The sequence below is a fragment of the Neovison vison genome, chromosome 4 (genome assembly GCF_020171115.1).
Source record: "Neovison vison isolate M4711 chromosome 4, ASM_NN_V1, whole genome shotgun sequence".
NCBI classification, from domain to species: Eukaryota; Metazoa; Chordata; class Mammalia; order Carnivora; family Mustelidae; genus Neogale; species Neogale vison.
The window spans coordinates 713,370-728,674 of record NC_058094.1 but is presented as its reverse complement, the minus strand read 5'-3'; the positions used below and the strand labels follow the sequence as shown (position 1 = coordinate 728,674).

Here is a 15,305-nt window from a genome sequence, read left to right as displayed (position 1 = left end):
CCCACCCCCCGTGAGTCCGCCAGCCACTCCGGGAAACGCGGGCTGACACCAGGGGCGGGACGAGCGAGGGCCGCAACCAATGAGCATCAGGGAAGGAGGCGGGTCCTCACGGCTTGAAAGAATGACGGACAGGCACCTCAGCCAGTAGAAGTGGACACTAGGAGTGACTGGCGGGAGGCTCCCCCAACGGCTATCCGAGCTCTCGATCCCGGCGGCTGGAGCGGGCCATTCAGGGGCGGGGGCGGGGCCTTGCGGACGCTTGTTGTTGTCCGGCCGGGGGAGGCAGAGGTCGCTCGCTCGCTCGCTCCTTTGCGCTTTCGGGCCTTGTGTGGCGGTCGGCGGGCAGGTCGGTCGCGGGAGTCGGTCGCCGTGCAGGGGCGAGGCTATGTCGCGGTGGCAGCCCGGCAGGGCCGGCAGGGCCGGGAGTAACGGGACGTCGCCGCAGAGCCTCTTCCCCCGGATACAGTGCGGCTCGAACGGAGGCCGCGACGCCGCCCTCCGGTCCTGAGGAGCTCGCGCTGCCCGGAGCCCCACCGCCTTCTTTCCCGCGACGACGTCCACCGGCCCGCCCCGACCCGGCCGCACCGAGCGCTGCGCAAGCAGGTAGGAGTCCGCCCTGTGCCGGGCGCCGAGCGAGGGCCTCTGGAACTCCAGCCCCCAGCGGACTTCGCGCTGCGCGCGTGCGCGTCCCAGGGCGCACGGCCCCCTGGGATTTGTAGTTCCCCTGGCTGGCTTGGGGTTTTCCTTCGCCCCGGCGGAGAGGCGGGTGAGGCCAGACTGACGCTGGAGCGCCCGGCCGACAGGCCCCTCGGGGGTCGTGGTGCCTGCCTCTGTTCCTTGGTGTCCGAAGAACTAGGCGCCCTTGCGGAGAGGAGCAGGGAGGCTTTTGGGTTTCCTTTCCACCTCGCTAGAGGCCCCGTAGCACAGGGAAGAGCGCTGCGTCCAGGTGACCGCAGGCCCCCAGCCCCCGGTGTGCGGGATCGCGACCCGGTGCAGGTCCTGGCCGTAACTGAGGCGCTTAGCCCGAGGTCCTGCAGGAGTCCCGTGCCTTCCTGGGAGTCCAGGGACATGAGCTAGCGAGCCCTGCCGTGAGCAGGAGCCCTGGTTCGCCCCCCGGTATCGGGGCGGGGAGAAGCGGGTTGGCTGAGCTGGAGCCTGGGCCGGTCACTCTCTGGTAACAGGATCCAGTTTCTCTCTCCTGCCAGTGCTGAGGGCTCAGGAGCGAGTGCAGGAGGGACCCAGCGTGTCACTAACGGCCCACTTACCGGCCAGGGAAGCCAGACGCTCGGCCCCAGGGCCAAGATACTCAGGGACTGCCTCCCATCCTCAGGCAGCACTAGACCCTCCGACCGCAGGACCCCTTCCCCAAGGACATGAAGCTGTTGGAGAACTCGAGCTTCGAGGCCATCAACTCGCAGCTGACAGTGGAGACTGGAGATGCCCACATCATCGGCAGGTGAGGCCTGGGCTCCGTGGGGCCTCAGAGCTGACATCCTGGCCCAGACTTGAACCTGCCGGGTGGCATGCTCCATGGTCCCCCTCGCCCTTTGTAGGATCGAGAGCTACTCGTGTAAAATGGCAGGAGACGACAAGCACATGTTTAAGCAGTTCTGCCAGGAGGGCCAGCCCCATGTGCTAGAGGCGCTGTCCCCTCCCCAGACCTCGGGCCTCAGCCCCAGCAGGTGAGCCGGGGCAGAGTCTGCCCACTGTGGGCTGTGGGGGGCGGGCCCGTGCCGGGCTGATGCATTTCTCTGTGCAGACTGAGCAAGAGCCAAGGTGCCGAGGACGAGGGCCCGCTGAGCGACACGTGCAGCCGCAAGACCCTCTTCTACCTGATCGCCACGCTCAACGAGTCCTTCCGGCCTGACTATGACTTCAGCACCGCCCGGAGCCATGAGTTCAGCAGGGAACCCAGCCTCAGCTGGGTGAGGGTCAGGCTAGGGGGAGGGGCTCGCAGCCCCCTCCAGCTCTGCTTACTGTGCTTCCTACCTGCAGGGGCCCCTGGGCTCGGCCCGGCGTGTGCCCTCTGTCCCGCACCCTGAGTCAGTCCCGACTGTGACCGTCCTAGGTGGTTAACGCGGTGAACTGCAGTCTGTTCTCGGCCGTGCGGGAGGACTTCAAGGCCCTGAAGCCGCAGCTGTGGGACGCGGTGGATGAGGAGATCTGCCTGGCCGAGTGTGACATCTACAGGTGGGCTGGCGTCCCTGCAGGCGGGCCCTGGGTGTGCGCGCCCCGGGCCTTCACACCACCTCTTGCCCCACACTCCCCAGCTACAACCCAGACTTGGACTCAGACCCCTTTGGGGAGGACGGCAGCCTCTGGTCCTTCAACTACTTCTTCTACAACAAGCGGCTGAAGAGGATTGTCTTCTTCAGCTGCCGCTCCATCAGGTTGGCCCCCGTCCGCCGCCTCCCCGGGCTCCCGTCTGGCCCGCGCACAGCTTCCGCAGCCGTGCCCACCCCACTCCTGACTTTCTCCTTCCCGGACACCCTCCCTGGGCTCGGCAGTGGGCCGGGGGCAGGCGGTCCTAAGACCAGTCCCCGCACCTCCCCCAGCGGATCCACCTACACGCCCTCGGAGGCAGGCAACGAGCTGGACATGGAGCTGGGAGAGGAGGAGGAGGAGGAGGAGGAGGAGGAGAGTGGCGGCGGAGGCGGTGAGGGCCGGCGCGAGGAGACAAGCGCCATGGAGGAGGACAGGTGCGTGGCGGCTGCTGAAGCCAGGGCTGGCCAGGACAGAGTGGGCACGCCTCTGCCTCACCCCCTGGGTGTTGGCTCCTCTGAGGTCCTTGTGTGCCACCTCCTGCCAGGGTCCCGGTGATCTGTATGTGAGGATGAGGAGCAGAGGTCCAGCTTCATTCAGCTTCAACGAGTGCCGGGAACTGCCCACTCGAGGCCCCCAGGGCCTCCCCAGCTGGTGGTCAGCCCCTGGCTCTGCCACGGCTCCGGCTCCGCCCCAGGCCACGCCCACCCAGCCCCTTGGCTCCACCCACAGATGTCTACCCCGCCCCCCCCCCAACAGGCTCCTGCTGCCCGAGTTGTGGTTGGCCTGGACAGCGCAGGGCCTGGTGGGAAGAGCCGCTGCCCTGCCCCCGGGACCTGACACAGGCAGGGACAGCTGGACTACAGAGTTTATTTTTGTATTTTGTGCTGGATCAGGCATGGGCCTGCACACTCCAGCCCAAGGGCCTGAGATCCAGTCAGCAGGCCCCTGCGGTCACCGCCCTGGGCTTGGCCAGCCCCTGGTGCCCACCGGTACCCACCCTCCCTTCCCCCGCCACCTCGCCCGTTGGGCAGTGTGCACTGAGTGTCACTTTGCTGCAGCTGTTTGTTTCCAATAAAAATTTCTGTGACTTAGTGGGGACCTAACCTCTGTGCTGTGTTGGGGGTGGGGTCTGCGTCGAAGGTCGGGTCGGGCGTCTGGTAGCCTAGCAACGGTCTTAGAGGCAGTTGAGCCGCCGGACCTGATGCGGCTGGAATGGAGACTGAGGTGTCAGAGGCGGGCAACCCCTATTCAGCAGAAGGCGACAGCCTGCTGCTGGACCCGGACCTGTACGATGCCGACACCGACGATATTCCAGACCCAGGGCTGCTCAAGGAAAAGAATGGTGAGGTGGCCTTGCCCGGCCCCCCTCCTACCCCCCCCACGCCCCCACGACAGCAGGCCTGCCTCCCTGGGGCGGGAGTTCTGTCTGCCACGACGCCCCACTACCCGGGCGGTCCCTAGTCCCTGCGCTGGCTGCAGCCTCCAGAGTCAGGGCTGCTGGAGCCCAGGCTGACCGCGCTTCCACTGCTCACCCGCAGAGCTGTTTGCGGAGCCTGTCCCACGGCTTCTCACCAGCAGCTCGTGGTGGCAGAACCAGACTCCACGTGCTCGTGCCCGCCAGCTGTGGCTGCTTCTCCGTGGGGGCCTCCAGGACATCGTGGAAAAGGTGGGGCTTGCCTGTGGGCCCTGCCTGGAGGCCTCTTTCCTGGCCCATCTCTTCGCCCAGATGTCCCTAGTACGCCCTCAGCCGAGATCCCTCAGCTCCCTGAGGCAGGCGCCCCACGCTCCAGCCACCCGCCCCTACCTGTCCGCTGACCCCAGGCCTGCCGTCCTGGCCCGCAGGAGAAGAGAAGTGAGCTGTATGTGGCGCGTTTGACCCACGGGCTGGAGCCGCTGCGCCATCTGAGAGTGGCAGCTGGGCCGTGCTCGGTGGCACAGGACCCCGCAGGCGGACGCTTCGTGGTGCTGGACGGTGCAGGCCACCTGCACGTGCACAGGGAGGACGGCTGGGCTGACAAGAAGCTACGGGCCCCGGCCATGCTCACGGGACTGGTGGCAATGCGGGGCCCACGGGACACCACGAGCCGCTTTGTGGGTTGGGGCCCCGAGGGGCTGGCCATCCTAAGGCCTGACCTCAGCCTGCTGTGGCTGAGTGAGCCAGGGGTGGGCAGGGGGCCGGGCCACGAGCCCATCTGCGGTCTGCCAGTGCCCAGCCTGGGGCTGCTGCTAGTGGCAGAGGCAGGTGGCAGCCTGGTGCTCTGGGAGTTCCGTTCGGGGGGTCGCCGCCTGGTGCCGCGTGGGTCACCTCTGCAGCTGCCACCAAGTCCTGCAGGGACACTCACCCGTTTGGTTCTGGGGCCCCCACATTCCCACCAAGTCCCATGCTGCTTCGCGGCCTACGGCTCAGCCGTGCTCACCTTCGATCTGCACACCTGGGCTCTCGTAGACGTGCGCCAAGACCTGCACAAAACGTGAGGGGCACCTAGGGACCAGGAGAAAGGGTGGGTGGCAGTCCCAGAGGGCAAGCGGGTCATGGCAGGGGCACAGCAGCTCCCACGCCAGGAGGTGCTGAGCGGGTCAGGGCCTCCTCTTCCCCTTCAGCACTATCTGGGATGTGGCCTACTGCCTAGAGGTGGGAGCAGTGGTGACAGCCTCTCAAGACAGCACGGTGAAGGTGTGGGAGGCGGACTGGCAGATCCGGATGGTGTTCATGGGCCACACAGGTGAGCCGTGCCGCGGGGGCCTTGAGGCTCGTTGTCTCTCCATGCTGCGCCCGGCCGGCGGGAGGAGCTCGGGGCTGTCCGGAAGCTCTGCCAGCACCAGCCAAGTATCCCCGCGCTGGCCGCATTCCGGGCTGACCATGCGCCCAAGTGACCCGTGCCCCTCCTACAGGCCCAGTGACCGCTCTGGCGGTGCTCCCGAACACGTCCCGGCTGCTGTCGGCCTCGCGGGATGGGACGCTGCGCACATGGGACCTGCAGACGGTGGCACAGGTGGGCGAGGTGGCGCTGGGCCGGGGCGCCGCGTGTGGGCTCGTGACCCGCCTGCTGGCGCCCGCTGGCCCCGGCTGGCCGGTGCTCTCCCTGAGCACCGGCGGCGTGGACCTGTGGCGCCTCCGCGAGCTCTACTCGCCGTTGGCGCAGCTGTCCGCGCCGGTGCTTCACCTGCAGCTGGTGCCCGCGCTGCCAGCGTCCGCGCACCCGCTCCTGCCGGCGCGCCTCGTGTGCGCCTGCGCCGACGGCTCGGTCTACCTGGTGGCGGCGGCGACCGGGCACACGGTGAGCGCGCTGCTGCTGGAGCCCGACGACCGCGCGGCCTCCGTGCTCTACTGCCTCCCGCGCGAGGCGCTGTGGCTGCTGACGCGCGCCGGCCACCTGGTGTGCGCGGACGCGGCGCGCTGCCCCATGCGCGTGCTGCGGCGCGTGTGCCCGCCCGCCGCCCCCGCGCGCAGGCCCTGCTGCCTGCACCTCTACAGCCACCTCACGGACCCCGGCGGCGCGCGGGCCAGCTGGCAGGCCGTGTGCCGGCGTGCGGGGGAGCCGGGCCGCCGCGACGCGCCGCGGGCCTGGAAGGACAGGAACCGGTGGGTGCCCGGGCGCAAGCGCGGGGGCGGGGCGGGGCGGGACGGGGCGGCGGCGCCCGCGCCGACGGGGGATGTCCTGCGCAGGTACCTACCCGTGCTGGGGCACATGGATGGCAGCCTGTCCGTCCTGGAGTGGCACAGCTCGAAGACCGTCTTCCAGACCGAGGCGCACAGCCCGGGCCCCGTTACCGCCATCGCGTCTACCTGGAACAGCGTCGTGTCCTCCGGTCCATATCTCCCCTCCCCCCCATAGCCGGCCTGGGGGGCCCCGCCCCGCCCCGCAAAGGCCCAGCCCCGGCTCCCGCCCCCCCACGCCCGCAGGCGGAGATTTGACGGTGAAGATGTGGCGCGTCTACCCCTACGCCGAGGAGAGCCTGAGCCTGCTGCGCACCTTCTGCTGCTGCCACCCCGCCGTGGGGCTCTGCGCGCTGGGGCGGCGCATCACGGTGGCCTTTGAGGACCCTGACAGCGCCACCTATGGCTTGGTGCAGTTTGGCCTGGGCGACAGTCCCCGCTCTGATCACCGGCCCCAGGATGACCCTACGGACCACATCACCGGTGAGTGGGCAGGGCAGGAGTAGAGCCCAAGGGGCTGCGGGGCCCTGGTCCCTCACCCGAGCCCTGGTCCCTCAGGCCTGTGCTGCTGTCCCTCGCTCCAGCTGTACGCCTGCTCCAGCCTGGACTGCTCCGTGCGCATCTGGACGGCGGAGAACCGTCTGCTGCGGTGGGCTGGGGCTGGGAGGTGGAAGGGAGGGAGGGAGGGCTTGGGAGCCTGTGGGTGGCCAGCTGGGCTCCTCCCTCTCCCCCAACCAGAGCCTGGAGGCTGGACAAGGAACAGGGCCTTGCCCCTGCCAGGATTTCAGCTTCTGACTTTGCCGAGCGGGGCTGGACCCTGGCCCTCGACACCCCTCCAGGCTCCTGCAGCTGAATGGCCCCCCTCAGGGCCTGACCTTCAGCAGTGATAGCGGGGACCTGGTGTTGGCTCTGGGCTCCCAGCTCTGCCTGGTGTCTCACAGGCTTTACCTGCCCACATCGTACCTGGTTAAGGTACACGGCGAGCACGGGATGGGCAGGGTGGGGCCGCCGTGGGCAGACAAGCCCCCCCCGCCCCCCAGGCCTGCGCTCTAGGTTCCTTTCTCCTGCTCAGAGCCTGTGCCAGAAGGTCCCTGATGTGGTGCCTGACCCTCCACTGCCACTGACCAGCCAGGAGTTGCTGACCTCCACCCAGCTGCAGAGGCTCGCCGACCTCCAGGGGATGCCGGGTCTTAGGTCTGCTGGCAGCCCAGCTCAGCTGTTCTGCAGGCCCCGCCCACCTCCCCTAAGTCCGGGCCTGGCTGTGTGACCCCAGCACAATGCCACAGAGCGCTGGGGCCACTTAGCCCCCATCCCCTGCCCCCCGTGAGCCAAACACAGCCCTGACAGCTGTCCTCCTGCCAGAGGCCTGGCCAGCCCCAGCCCCAGCCCTTGTCCCGGCATCCCCCCGACCCACCTGGTGAAGACACCCAGTGTCGCACCTGTGCCCATCCTTGTCTGCAGCCCAGACTCCTCTTCCGTCCATCGCCAGACAGCGACACCTCCGCGGCCAGTGTTGGAGGAGGTGGGACGGGGACTGGGCCCTGCCCCTCACCATCCCAACCGTGCAGCTGGCCACGGCCCAGGCCACTCCCATTCAGTCCACGGGGGACACCACGGGGTCCCTGGGATTGTCTGGGAAGCAGATGGCAAGACCAAAGGAGGAGTGAGCTGACCCCCAGCCCCTCCCGCAGGACTTGGAAGTCCTCACTGCCCGGGACCGAGACCTGCAGCAGCTGAGGCTGGGCCTGGGGGTCCCCGCAGCCCCCCACCCACCCTCCTGGCAACAGCGGCAGGAGGCCTTCGACAACTACTTGCACCTGATCTATGGCCGGGGCTTGCCGGTGGGCCGTGGGGCCTCCCTTGGGCTCAGCCTGGACTCCAGCCCCTCCCTTCACCCAGGGGCTCTGACACGGCCCATCTCCCCTGCGTCCCTCCCAGGACATGCCTTCTGGAAGAGAGTTCCGGCAGTGGAGCGCCACGACCCTCACTGTGGAGAGAGAGACCTCGGCCGTGTGCACTGTACGCAGAGCGGCCAGCGGTCTTCGGCGGCCGGGGGTCCGCGCTGAAGGCCCGACGGCGCCCACAGCCCTCGCCCGACGGGAGCCGGGAGCCACGGGCCGGCACTTCGCCCATCCTCGCCGAGTCCCCTCACCTATCGCAGCCACACGCCGGGGCGTGCACGGCAGGGCATCCCAGGTAAGGTCTCCTGACCCTCCCACCTCTGCCCTGACCCCATGACCCTGCTGCCACCCCGTGACGACATCTCTGTCGCCCCAGCTGCTGGCCCGCTCCTCGCTGAGCAGTAACCTGGGCCTCAGTCTGGACCTGCAGCTACAGTGGGAACGACTCCGAGGGAAGAAGCCTGCAGTCCCCGACTCTCCATCCCTCCACCTACAGCACAGGGTAAGGGGGGCTGAGCTCCCCAAGAGCGGGGCTGCAGGGGCGCTGAGGGTCCGTGCTCGGCTCTGAGCCCTCCTCCTGTTCCCAGGTCCCCCTCTTGAAGAGGAGGCGGCCCAACACGCCTCTTTGCAATCTCCGAGGCTTCTTTCCTGCCACCGCTCGGCCCTACGAGGTGAGAGCCCCTTGCTCTTCCCAGACGCACTTCCATCCGGGGGTGACCTTCTGAGGCCCCCCATCTTCCCTCCGCTGCAGATCTTGTGCTCGGATCTGACCTGAGAGCCGTGCCCACCCACAGCCCTCCACTCACCTCCTGGCCGGCCCAGTTTGGGCGCTGCTCTTCTCTGGGGACCGGCTGCCGGAGGGCCGGAGAGTCCCAGAAAAGGCGCCAGGCCAAGCCGGAGCCTCTGCCAGTCGAGTGTGCCTACACACCTCCCCGGTTAGAGTGCCGGGTGGGGCCTGGATGGACTTCATCTGGAAGACCGGAGTCTTCGCCCTTTAGAGGAGTGAAGTCAGTGGGAGCTGGTCCCGTGCCGTCCACCACCTTCCCAACCTCTCCCACCCCAGACACCCAGACAGGCCTCTCTCCAAGCACATTCTGGCACTGCCAGCTGCCCTGGCAGGTGCCGATGCTTCCCATAGCTGAAACCATCTACCCAAACCCTCAACATCCCCCTCCAAGTTCCTACCATCAACCCCCATGCTTCCTTTTTTTTTTCCCCAAAGATTTTATTTATTTTTTTGACAGAGATGACAAGCAGGCAGAGAGGCAGGCAGAGAGAGAAGAGGAAGCAGGCTCCCCGTGGAGCAGAGAGCCCGATGTGGGGCTCGATCCCGGGCTCGATCCCAGGACCCTGAGATCATGACCTGAGCCGGAGGCAGAGGCTTAACCCACAGAGTCACCCAGGCGCCCCCCCCAATGCTTCTTTTAGACATCCCTGTTCCAGGGCTGAGGTCCCAGTCCTGTGTGGAGTGGGGAGGGGTGTCAGGGTTCCCCAGAGGCCAGCAGCTGCCCAGACTTCCTCCTCAGTCGTCACAGTTGAAGGCTCACTGACCGACCTAAAGGGTCTTTTTGCCCATGTGCGTGTCTTGGGTGTCGACTGAAGAAAGAGGCAGGACTGAGGTAAAGCAAAAGCACTTACCTTGGGTCTTAGAATTGCAACTTGGGGAGCACAGATTCGGGAGCAACAATGATCAAGTCCTGCCGAGGAGCAGAGCCAGGGGCCAGCCTGAGCGACCAGGAGGAGCCCTAGGAAACTCACACAAGTTCTGGGGGATGCAATCACGTTGTGCGCCGTACTGGTTTTCTGAGTGCTGTGCTTCGGTTGTGGGAAATGAGCTTTTGCGGGGCACCCACTTTTCTTTAGGATTTTGCTTTTAAGCAATCTGAACACCCAGTGTAGGGCTCGAACCCACAACCCTGAGACCACAGGCCACGCGCCCCACCCATGGAGCCCAGGAGGGGTCCTGCCGAGGGTTCCCTTCTTTTCATCAAGAATGCAGGGGCTGGGACGCCTGGGGGCTCAGTGGGTTAAAGCCTCTGCATTTGGCTCAGGTCATGATCTCAGGGTCCTGGGATCGAGCCCCGAGTCGGGCTTTCGGCTCAGTGGGGAGCTTGCTTCCCTCTCTCTGCCTGCCTCTCTGCCTGCTTGTGATCTCTGTCAAATAAATAAAGTCTTAAAAAAAAAAAAAAAAAAAAAGAACGCAGGGGCCGCATCCTATGTTCAGTCTTGGCCCAGTTCCTTAAAATTCCTCTTTCAAAAACAGGATAAGAAGTTTTAGTTCCCAGCAGTCTCTAATGCTCGGTGGTTTCACGCAAGTTGGCACAGACGGGGTGTGCCCCCCAGCAGGTGGAGAGGGGCAGGCGCTCAGGGTGCTTGCCAGGCAGCCTCCACCACCCCTGGGGTGGGGTGGCCTTCAGGTTCTCAGCCCCCTGCCCTGTGCTGCCCCAGGACTTGCGGCGGCCCATCGGCTTCCCCGGCAGCGTGCCCAACTCGGTTGTGCTGTGCCAGCTGTGGCTTCAGCAGGAGGTCAGCAGCCCGGGCGCCCTCGCCCAGCTCACCGGCCACCGCAGGCCCAAGGCAAGGGGGGCTGGGGGGTCCTGCCCTGGGCTCTGCAGCAAAGGGCCTGAGGCCCCGCCCCGCAGCGTGCCAGCGGCCACCTGTTCTCTCTCTGCAGCCAGGAAGGCACCAGGACGACCTATGGCAGCTGTGGCGCATCAGGCAGCCGGGTGCCAAGGGGCAGCAGGACCTGACCCAGTGGCTGGGGGAAGAGGAGCAGGAGGGGCGCTCCCTGGACTGGCTCTCAGACTCCCTGAGCCCACACGGGGAGCTCTCTGAGTCCGAGGAGACGGAGGCTCAGGTAGGCGCCTGGCTGGGGACTGGGCTGCAGAGGGCCCTGGAGGGCGGCGCGCGGCGCGGTTGGAGAGGAGGGGCCTGCAGCCGCTGCCGCCCCCGCCCCCCGCAGAGCTCGGAGTACTTGACCCCGAAGCGCACGCACTCTCGCGCCCGCACCGCGGCCGGGCCCGAGACCGGCCTCCGCCAGCCCTTGCATTCCTCTGGGCACGCACTCCGGGAAGAGCGCTCCGGGTATCTGCCCAGGCTCCTGCATTTCTTCGTCGGCCAGAACTGGTTCAAAGAGCTCTTCCCCGTCTTCACCTTGGAGGTTCGGGGGTCTGGGGCACCGGGGAAGCCCGGGCGGGCGGGAGGGGGCAGGGCCTCAGCTCGCGGCACCCGCAGGCCTACCCCGAGGTGGGCACGGCGGAGGGCCTGGCCTCCATGTTCATGGACCGGCTGTTCGAGGCCTCTTGGACGGAGCGCGTGCACGTCTTGAGGGCGCTGCTGAGGCTGCTGCCCGACCTGAGCAGAGACCTCCATGACCGGCTGCAGGGCCTCCTGGTGCGCCTGCTCAACCTGGACCAGCCCCCCAGCCTCGAGGTGCGCCCCCGCCCCGCCCCGCCCCGCCCTCCCCGCCCCCCCCCCCCGCCCCGACCCGCCCCCCCCCCCCCGCCCCGACGCACTCTGCCGGGTGCGCGCAGGACCCGCCGCAGAAGGAGTTCGTGATGCTGGCGCTGCAGCTGCTGCTGGCCTGCTCCCTGCAGTCGCGCGAGGTGGTGCTGGAGCTCCTGTCCTACTTCCTCTACTCGCCGGCCTCCTGCCGGTGAGTCCCGCTTCCCGCTCCAGCTCCCCGCGCGCCGGGGAAGGCCTCGGAGTCAGCGGCTCGCACCTGCCCCAGGCCCGAGCTCAGGAAGCTGCTGGACGGGCTAGGCCTTCAGGACCCGCAGGGCTTCCTGTTCAAGGAGATGATGACGTGGGTGCGGGGCCCCGACGCCGACTCCAAGGCCGCCCTGCGCAAGCACTGCTGCCACAAGCTGGAGGAGATGGTCCGAAGGCTGCAGGTGCTGACAGGCAGGGGTGGGGCTACTGGCCAGAGTCTCCTCTCTTGCCCCGCTCCCCCACCCCCCGCCCCCACCCACCTCCACCTGGTTTCCCCAGGTCCTTGAGGGGGAGGGGCAGGGGATCCAGGGGAGGCTGGCCAGCTCTCTGCCTTGCTCTGTGTCTGTGCCTCATGGGTCCTCTCCTGTCCCCAACCCCCCATTTCTGGGGCTCTTCCTTCCCCCCCCCCAGGAAGGAGTCTGCTGCCAGGTCTCCAGCTTGAGGCCTCTCTGCTGGGGGAGGGGCAGCCTCTGCCTTGGGCTGGGGGTGGGGCATCAGCAACCAGTTCTTTCCCCCACAGATGCAACGCTTGCAGCCTTCCATGGCCAATTTGTCAGAGATGCTGCCGAAGGTGTCCCAGACTGCGGTGTTTCTGCCTCCTCCCAAGGAGGCCCTGGCACAGATCTCCGTGCTCGCTGGGTCAGCTCCCGTCTCGGGGACAGCCCGGGTCCGTTCCTGGGTGTCCTCTCTGGTGGTCTCACCCCGGGAGCTGGACTCAGCTGTCGTCCAGTCCCGAGCCAAGCCGATGCCTTCGCCAAGGCGCCTGGGGCGGACCAAACGCGGGCTCTCGGAGGCGCTGTCCCACTTCTGGACCCCCGAGATCTGTGCGTGCACCTCAGCACCCGACGTGCTGCCGGAAGAGCTGCCACCACTGGAGCAGACAGACTGGTCCCGGTCACAGATGCTGGACCTGGGGACCATCGACGCGCTCAACTTCTTCTGCAAGCAGCTGCAGGCACGGGCTCAGCTGCAGGGTCTCCCGCAGGAGCAGCTGGAGAGGCTGCACCCGAGCCCGTGCCCCCTGGAGTACAACACAGTACTGCCACAGCCCCGGGAATGCTGGTGAGGGGGCCCCCAGGCTGCGACAGGGCCTGTGAGGTTGGGGGGCCGCTGAGGGGCCGGCTGGGCCAAACCTCCCTCCTTACCCCTCCAGGCACTATCCCATCCTCCGGCTTCAGGAGGCCAAGGTCCAGAAGTCTCCAGTGAGGCTGAGGGGTGAGTGGGGACAGGGGTAGGATTGGACCCCAGCGTCTCCCTCCACCCTAGCCGGGGTCCCAGTGGCCATCGGCCCCATCCGGAGACCTCACTGTCCTGCTGGCCTGCAGGCTGGAAGCGGTCCCGGTTCTGGGTGAACCGTACTGTCAGCGGCTCCATCCGGATGCTGAAGCTGCCCCTGCCGAGGGCAGAAGTCCAGCCTTTCCCCCCAGACTGGCCCAGGCCCGCCCGGCCGCTGCCCCCGCTGCTCCTCCAGCCGGCCTTGCAGCGCTACTTCCTGCCAGAAGATACGGACCCCGACAGCTCCAGCTGAGCAGGCTGCGCCCAGGCTCTTCCCTCCCGCCCGGAGCCAAGATGCGGCCCTCCAGCCAGTTGCTCTCCCCTGGAAATAAAGTCCAGAGGTTGTGGCCAGAGAAAGGGGTGCCGCCCTCATCTTTGGGGGCCGCTGTGTGAGCAGGGTGGTCTCCACGGTGTGACGAAGCCGTCGGCGGCAGGCCAGGAGCTGGGGCCGTGGTGGAGTCCGGCGCAGCCAGCCCCCAGTGGGGCAGCATTCCCGGTGGGGTGGGAGCCGGGAGCATGTGGCCACGTCTGGGTCTCGCTCCCGGCTTAGGGACTCAGCCCATGTTTATCAGTAAGTCACTGGGGTCGGGAGGGGGGTGGGGACTCACCGGCCAGTGAGTGGCCAGGCATGAAGGAAATGGGAGGGTCTAGTTGGCCACACGTGTGTGTGCATGGAGGGGTAGGGCCTGCAGTACTTCGCTGCAGATTTCAAACTAGGTCTGTTGGTGCTTTGCTACCCTTGGGCTGGAAGGGAGCAGTGATGGGTCCCATGTGCTTTAGTTAAGAAGCAATGAAGGAGGGACGCCTGGGGGGCTCGGTCTTTGAGCATCTGCCTTTGGCTCAGGTCATGGTCCCAAGGTCCTGGGATCAGGCCCTGTGTTGGGCTCCCTGCTGGGTGGGAAGCCTGCTTCTCCCTCTCCCACTCCCCCTGCTTGTGTTCCCTCTCGCTGTGTCTCTCTCTGTTAAATAAAGTCTTTAAAAAAAAAATAGAAGCAATAAAGGGGCAGCATCGTTTGGACCCTCCTACCTCAAAATTGCCACGAAACCAAACTTGTACGCAAAGTGCAGGGCCTCGGGGCCTTGGCTTCCTTCTGAGCTTCCAGACCTCCCCGGGCACTGGTCCCACAGCTCGTGGGACACACGGCACATATGTGCACTTGCTACAAGGTCTGCCTTTGCTTTGTTTTTTAGAGATTTTTCTATTGACTAGAGAGAGAGCACAAGTGGGAGGGACAGAGGGAGAGAGAGAGAATCTGAAGCGGACTCTGGCCCAAGCCCAAAGCCCAGCATGGGGCTCGATCTCATGACGCTTCGACCGCAATGCGAGCAGAGACGGGTGCCTGACTGACCGGGCCACCCAGTGCCCCTGGGTCTGCCTTTGTGAAGGGCTGTCTTAGGTTTCACACCTAAGCAAAGCGACCTTTTGGGTGGTCAAACAGCGGTTTCTTCCCTCTGGCTGTCTTCGGCCTCCGAGTTTAGAAGTTTTTTCTCCATGGTGTTCTGTATAGACTTTGTCTCCCATGCCTTCTGCACAACTACCAGACTGTGCCGGGACTTTTGTGAGGGGGCTGCCGAGAGAGGGGCCCTGTCCTAGGCCGAGTAGGGCACCAACTGCAAGGTCTGGAGAACTGAAGAGGTGACATTTGTACAAAAGGACCCGCATCTGCTAAAACAAGGACTGTGGGGCCCATAGTGTCTGCTTCTATGGGTATTTCCTTTAAATTACAAAAGCAATAAATTCCTTTAAAAATACCAGCGTGAGAAGCACCTGTCTGGCTCAGTGGTGGAGTGTGCAAATCTTGATCTCAAGGTCATGAGTTCAAGCCCCATGTTAGGTAGAGCTTAAACAAACAGAAGTAAATTAGGAATAGATAACAATGTATTAAAAAATACCAACGTGAGGGGCACCATGGGGGCTCAGTGGGTTAAAGCCTCTACCTTCGGCAGGGTCATGATCTCAGGGTCCTGGGATCGAGCCCCGCATCGGGCTCTCTGCTCAGCAGGGAGCCTGCTTCCCCCACCCCCCCCACCGTCTCTCTGCCTGCCTCTCTGCCTACTTGTGATCTCTCTGTCAAATAAATAAAATCTTTAAAAAAAATAAAATAAAATAAAAATAAAAAATACCACAGGAGCGGCTCCTGGGTGGTTCAGTCAGTTGAGCACCCTACTCTTGGTTTTGGTTGGGGTCATGATCTCTCAGTGGTTTGACTGAGCCTGGTGTCGGGGTCCATGCTCAGCATGGAGTCTCCTTCAGATTCTCTCCTCCTCTCCTCCCCCTCCTCTTTCTCCCCTCCTCCCTGCCCCACTGTCTGTGCTACAGGCTGCCTTCGGCTCAGTCATGCTCCCAAGATCCTGGAATCGGGCCCCACAGCAGGCTCCCTGCTTGGCGGGGAGTCCGTTTCTCCCCCTCCCACTCCTTCTTCTTGTGTTTTCTCTCTTGCTGTGTCTCTGTCAAATAAATAAAATATTAAAAAAAAAATTTACAGCACCGGAGT

General features: G+C 65.4%; 2 protein-coding genes across 2 annotated transcripts; both read left to right on the top strand.

Annotated features, from left to right (window-relative positions):
- The first annotated feature begins 268 nt into the window (after nucleotides 1–268).
- MAF1 (MAF1 homolog, negative regulator of RNA polymerase III) lies at nucleotides 269–3,356 on the top strand. The gene is made up of 8 exons (XM_044244780.1): nucleotides 269–603; nucleotides 1,331–1,456; nucleotides 1,554–1,682; nucleotides 1,760–1,925; nucleotides 2,069–2,190; nucleotides 2,271–2,390; nucleotides 2,556–2,699; nucleotides 2,810–3,356. The coding sequence occupies exons 2-8, from the start codon at nucleotides 1,374–1,376 to the stop codon at nucleotides 2,829–2,831; spliced, it is 786 nt and encodes a 261-aa protein (XP_044100715.1). The 5' UTR covers nucleotides 269–603; nucleotides 1,331–1,373; the 3' UTR covers nucleotides 2,832–3,356.
- A 121-nt stretch (nucleotides 3,357–3,477) lies between these two features.
- Nucleotides 3,478–13,161, top strand: WDR97 (WD repeat domain 97). Its single transcript, XM_044246949.1, has 24 exons — nucleotides 3,478–3,607; nucleotides 3,804–3,931; nucleotides 4,108–4,736; nucleotides 4,867–4,988; nucleotides 5,158–5,848; nucleotides 5,933–6,075; nucleotides 6,170–6,406; nucleotides 6,482–6,572; nucleotides 6,763–6,895; nucleotides 6,996–7,117; nucleotides 7,385–7,445; nucleotides 7,615–7,764; nucleotides 7,862–8,119; nucleotides 8,201–8,326; nucleotides 8,412–8,495; nucleotides 10,273–10,401; nucleotides 10,499–10,681; nucleotides 10,787–10,984; nucleotides 11,059–11,256; nucleotides 11,358–11,479; nucleotides 11,555–11,717; nucleotides 12,056–12,597; nucleotides 12,689–12,750; nucleotides 12,861–13,161. The coding sequence occupies exons 1-24, from the start codon at nucleotides 3,478–3,480 to the stop codon at nucleotides 13,061–13,063; spliced, it is 4,905 nt and encodes a 1,634-aa protein (XP_044102884.1). The 3' UTR covers nucleotides 13,064–13,161.
- The last annotated feature ends 2,144 nt before the right edge of the window (nucleotides 13,162–15,305 follow it).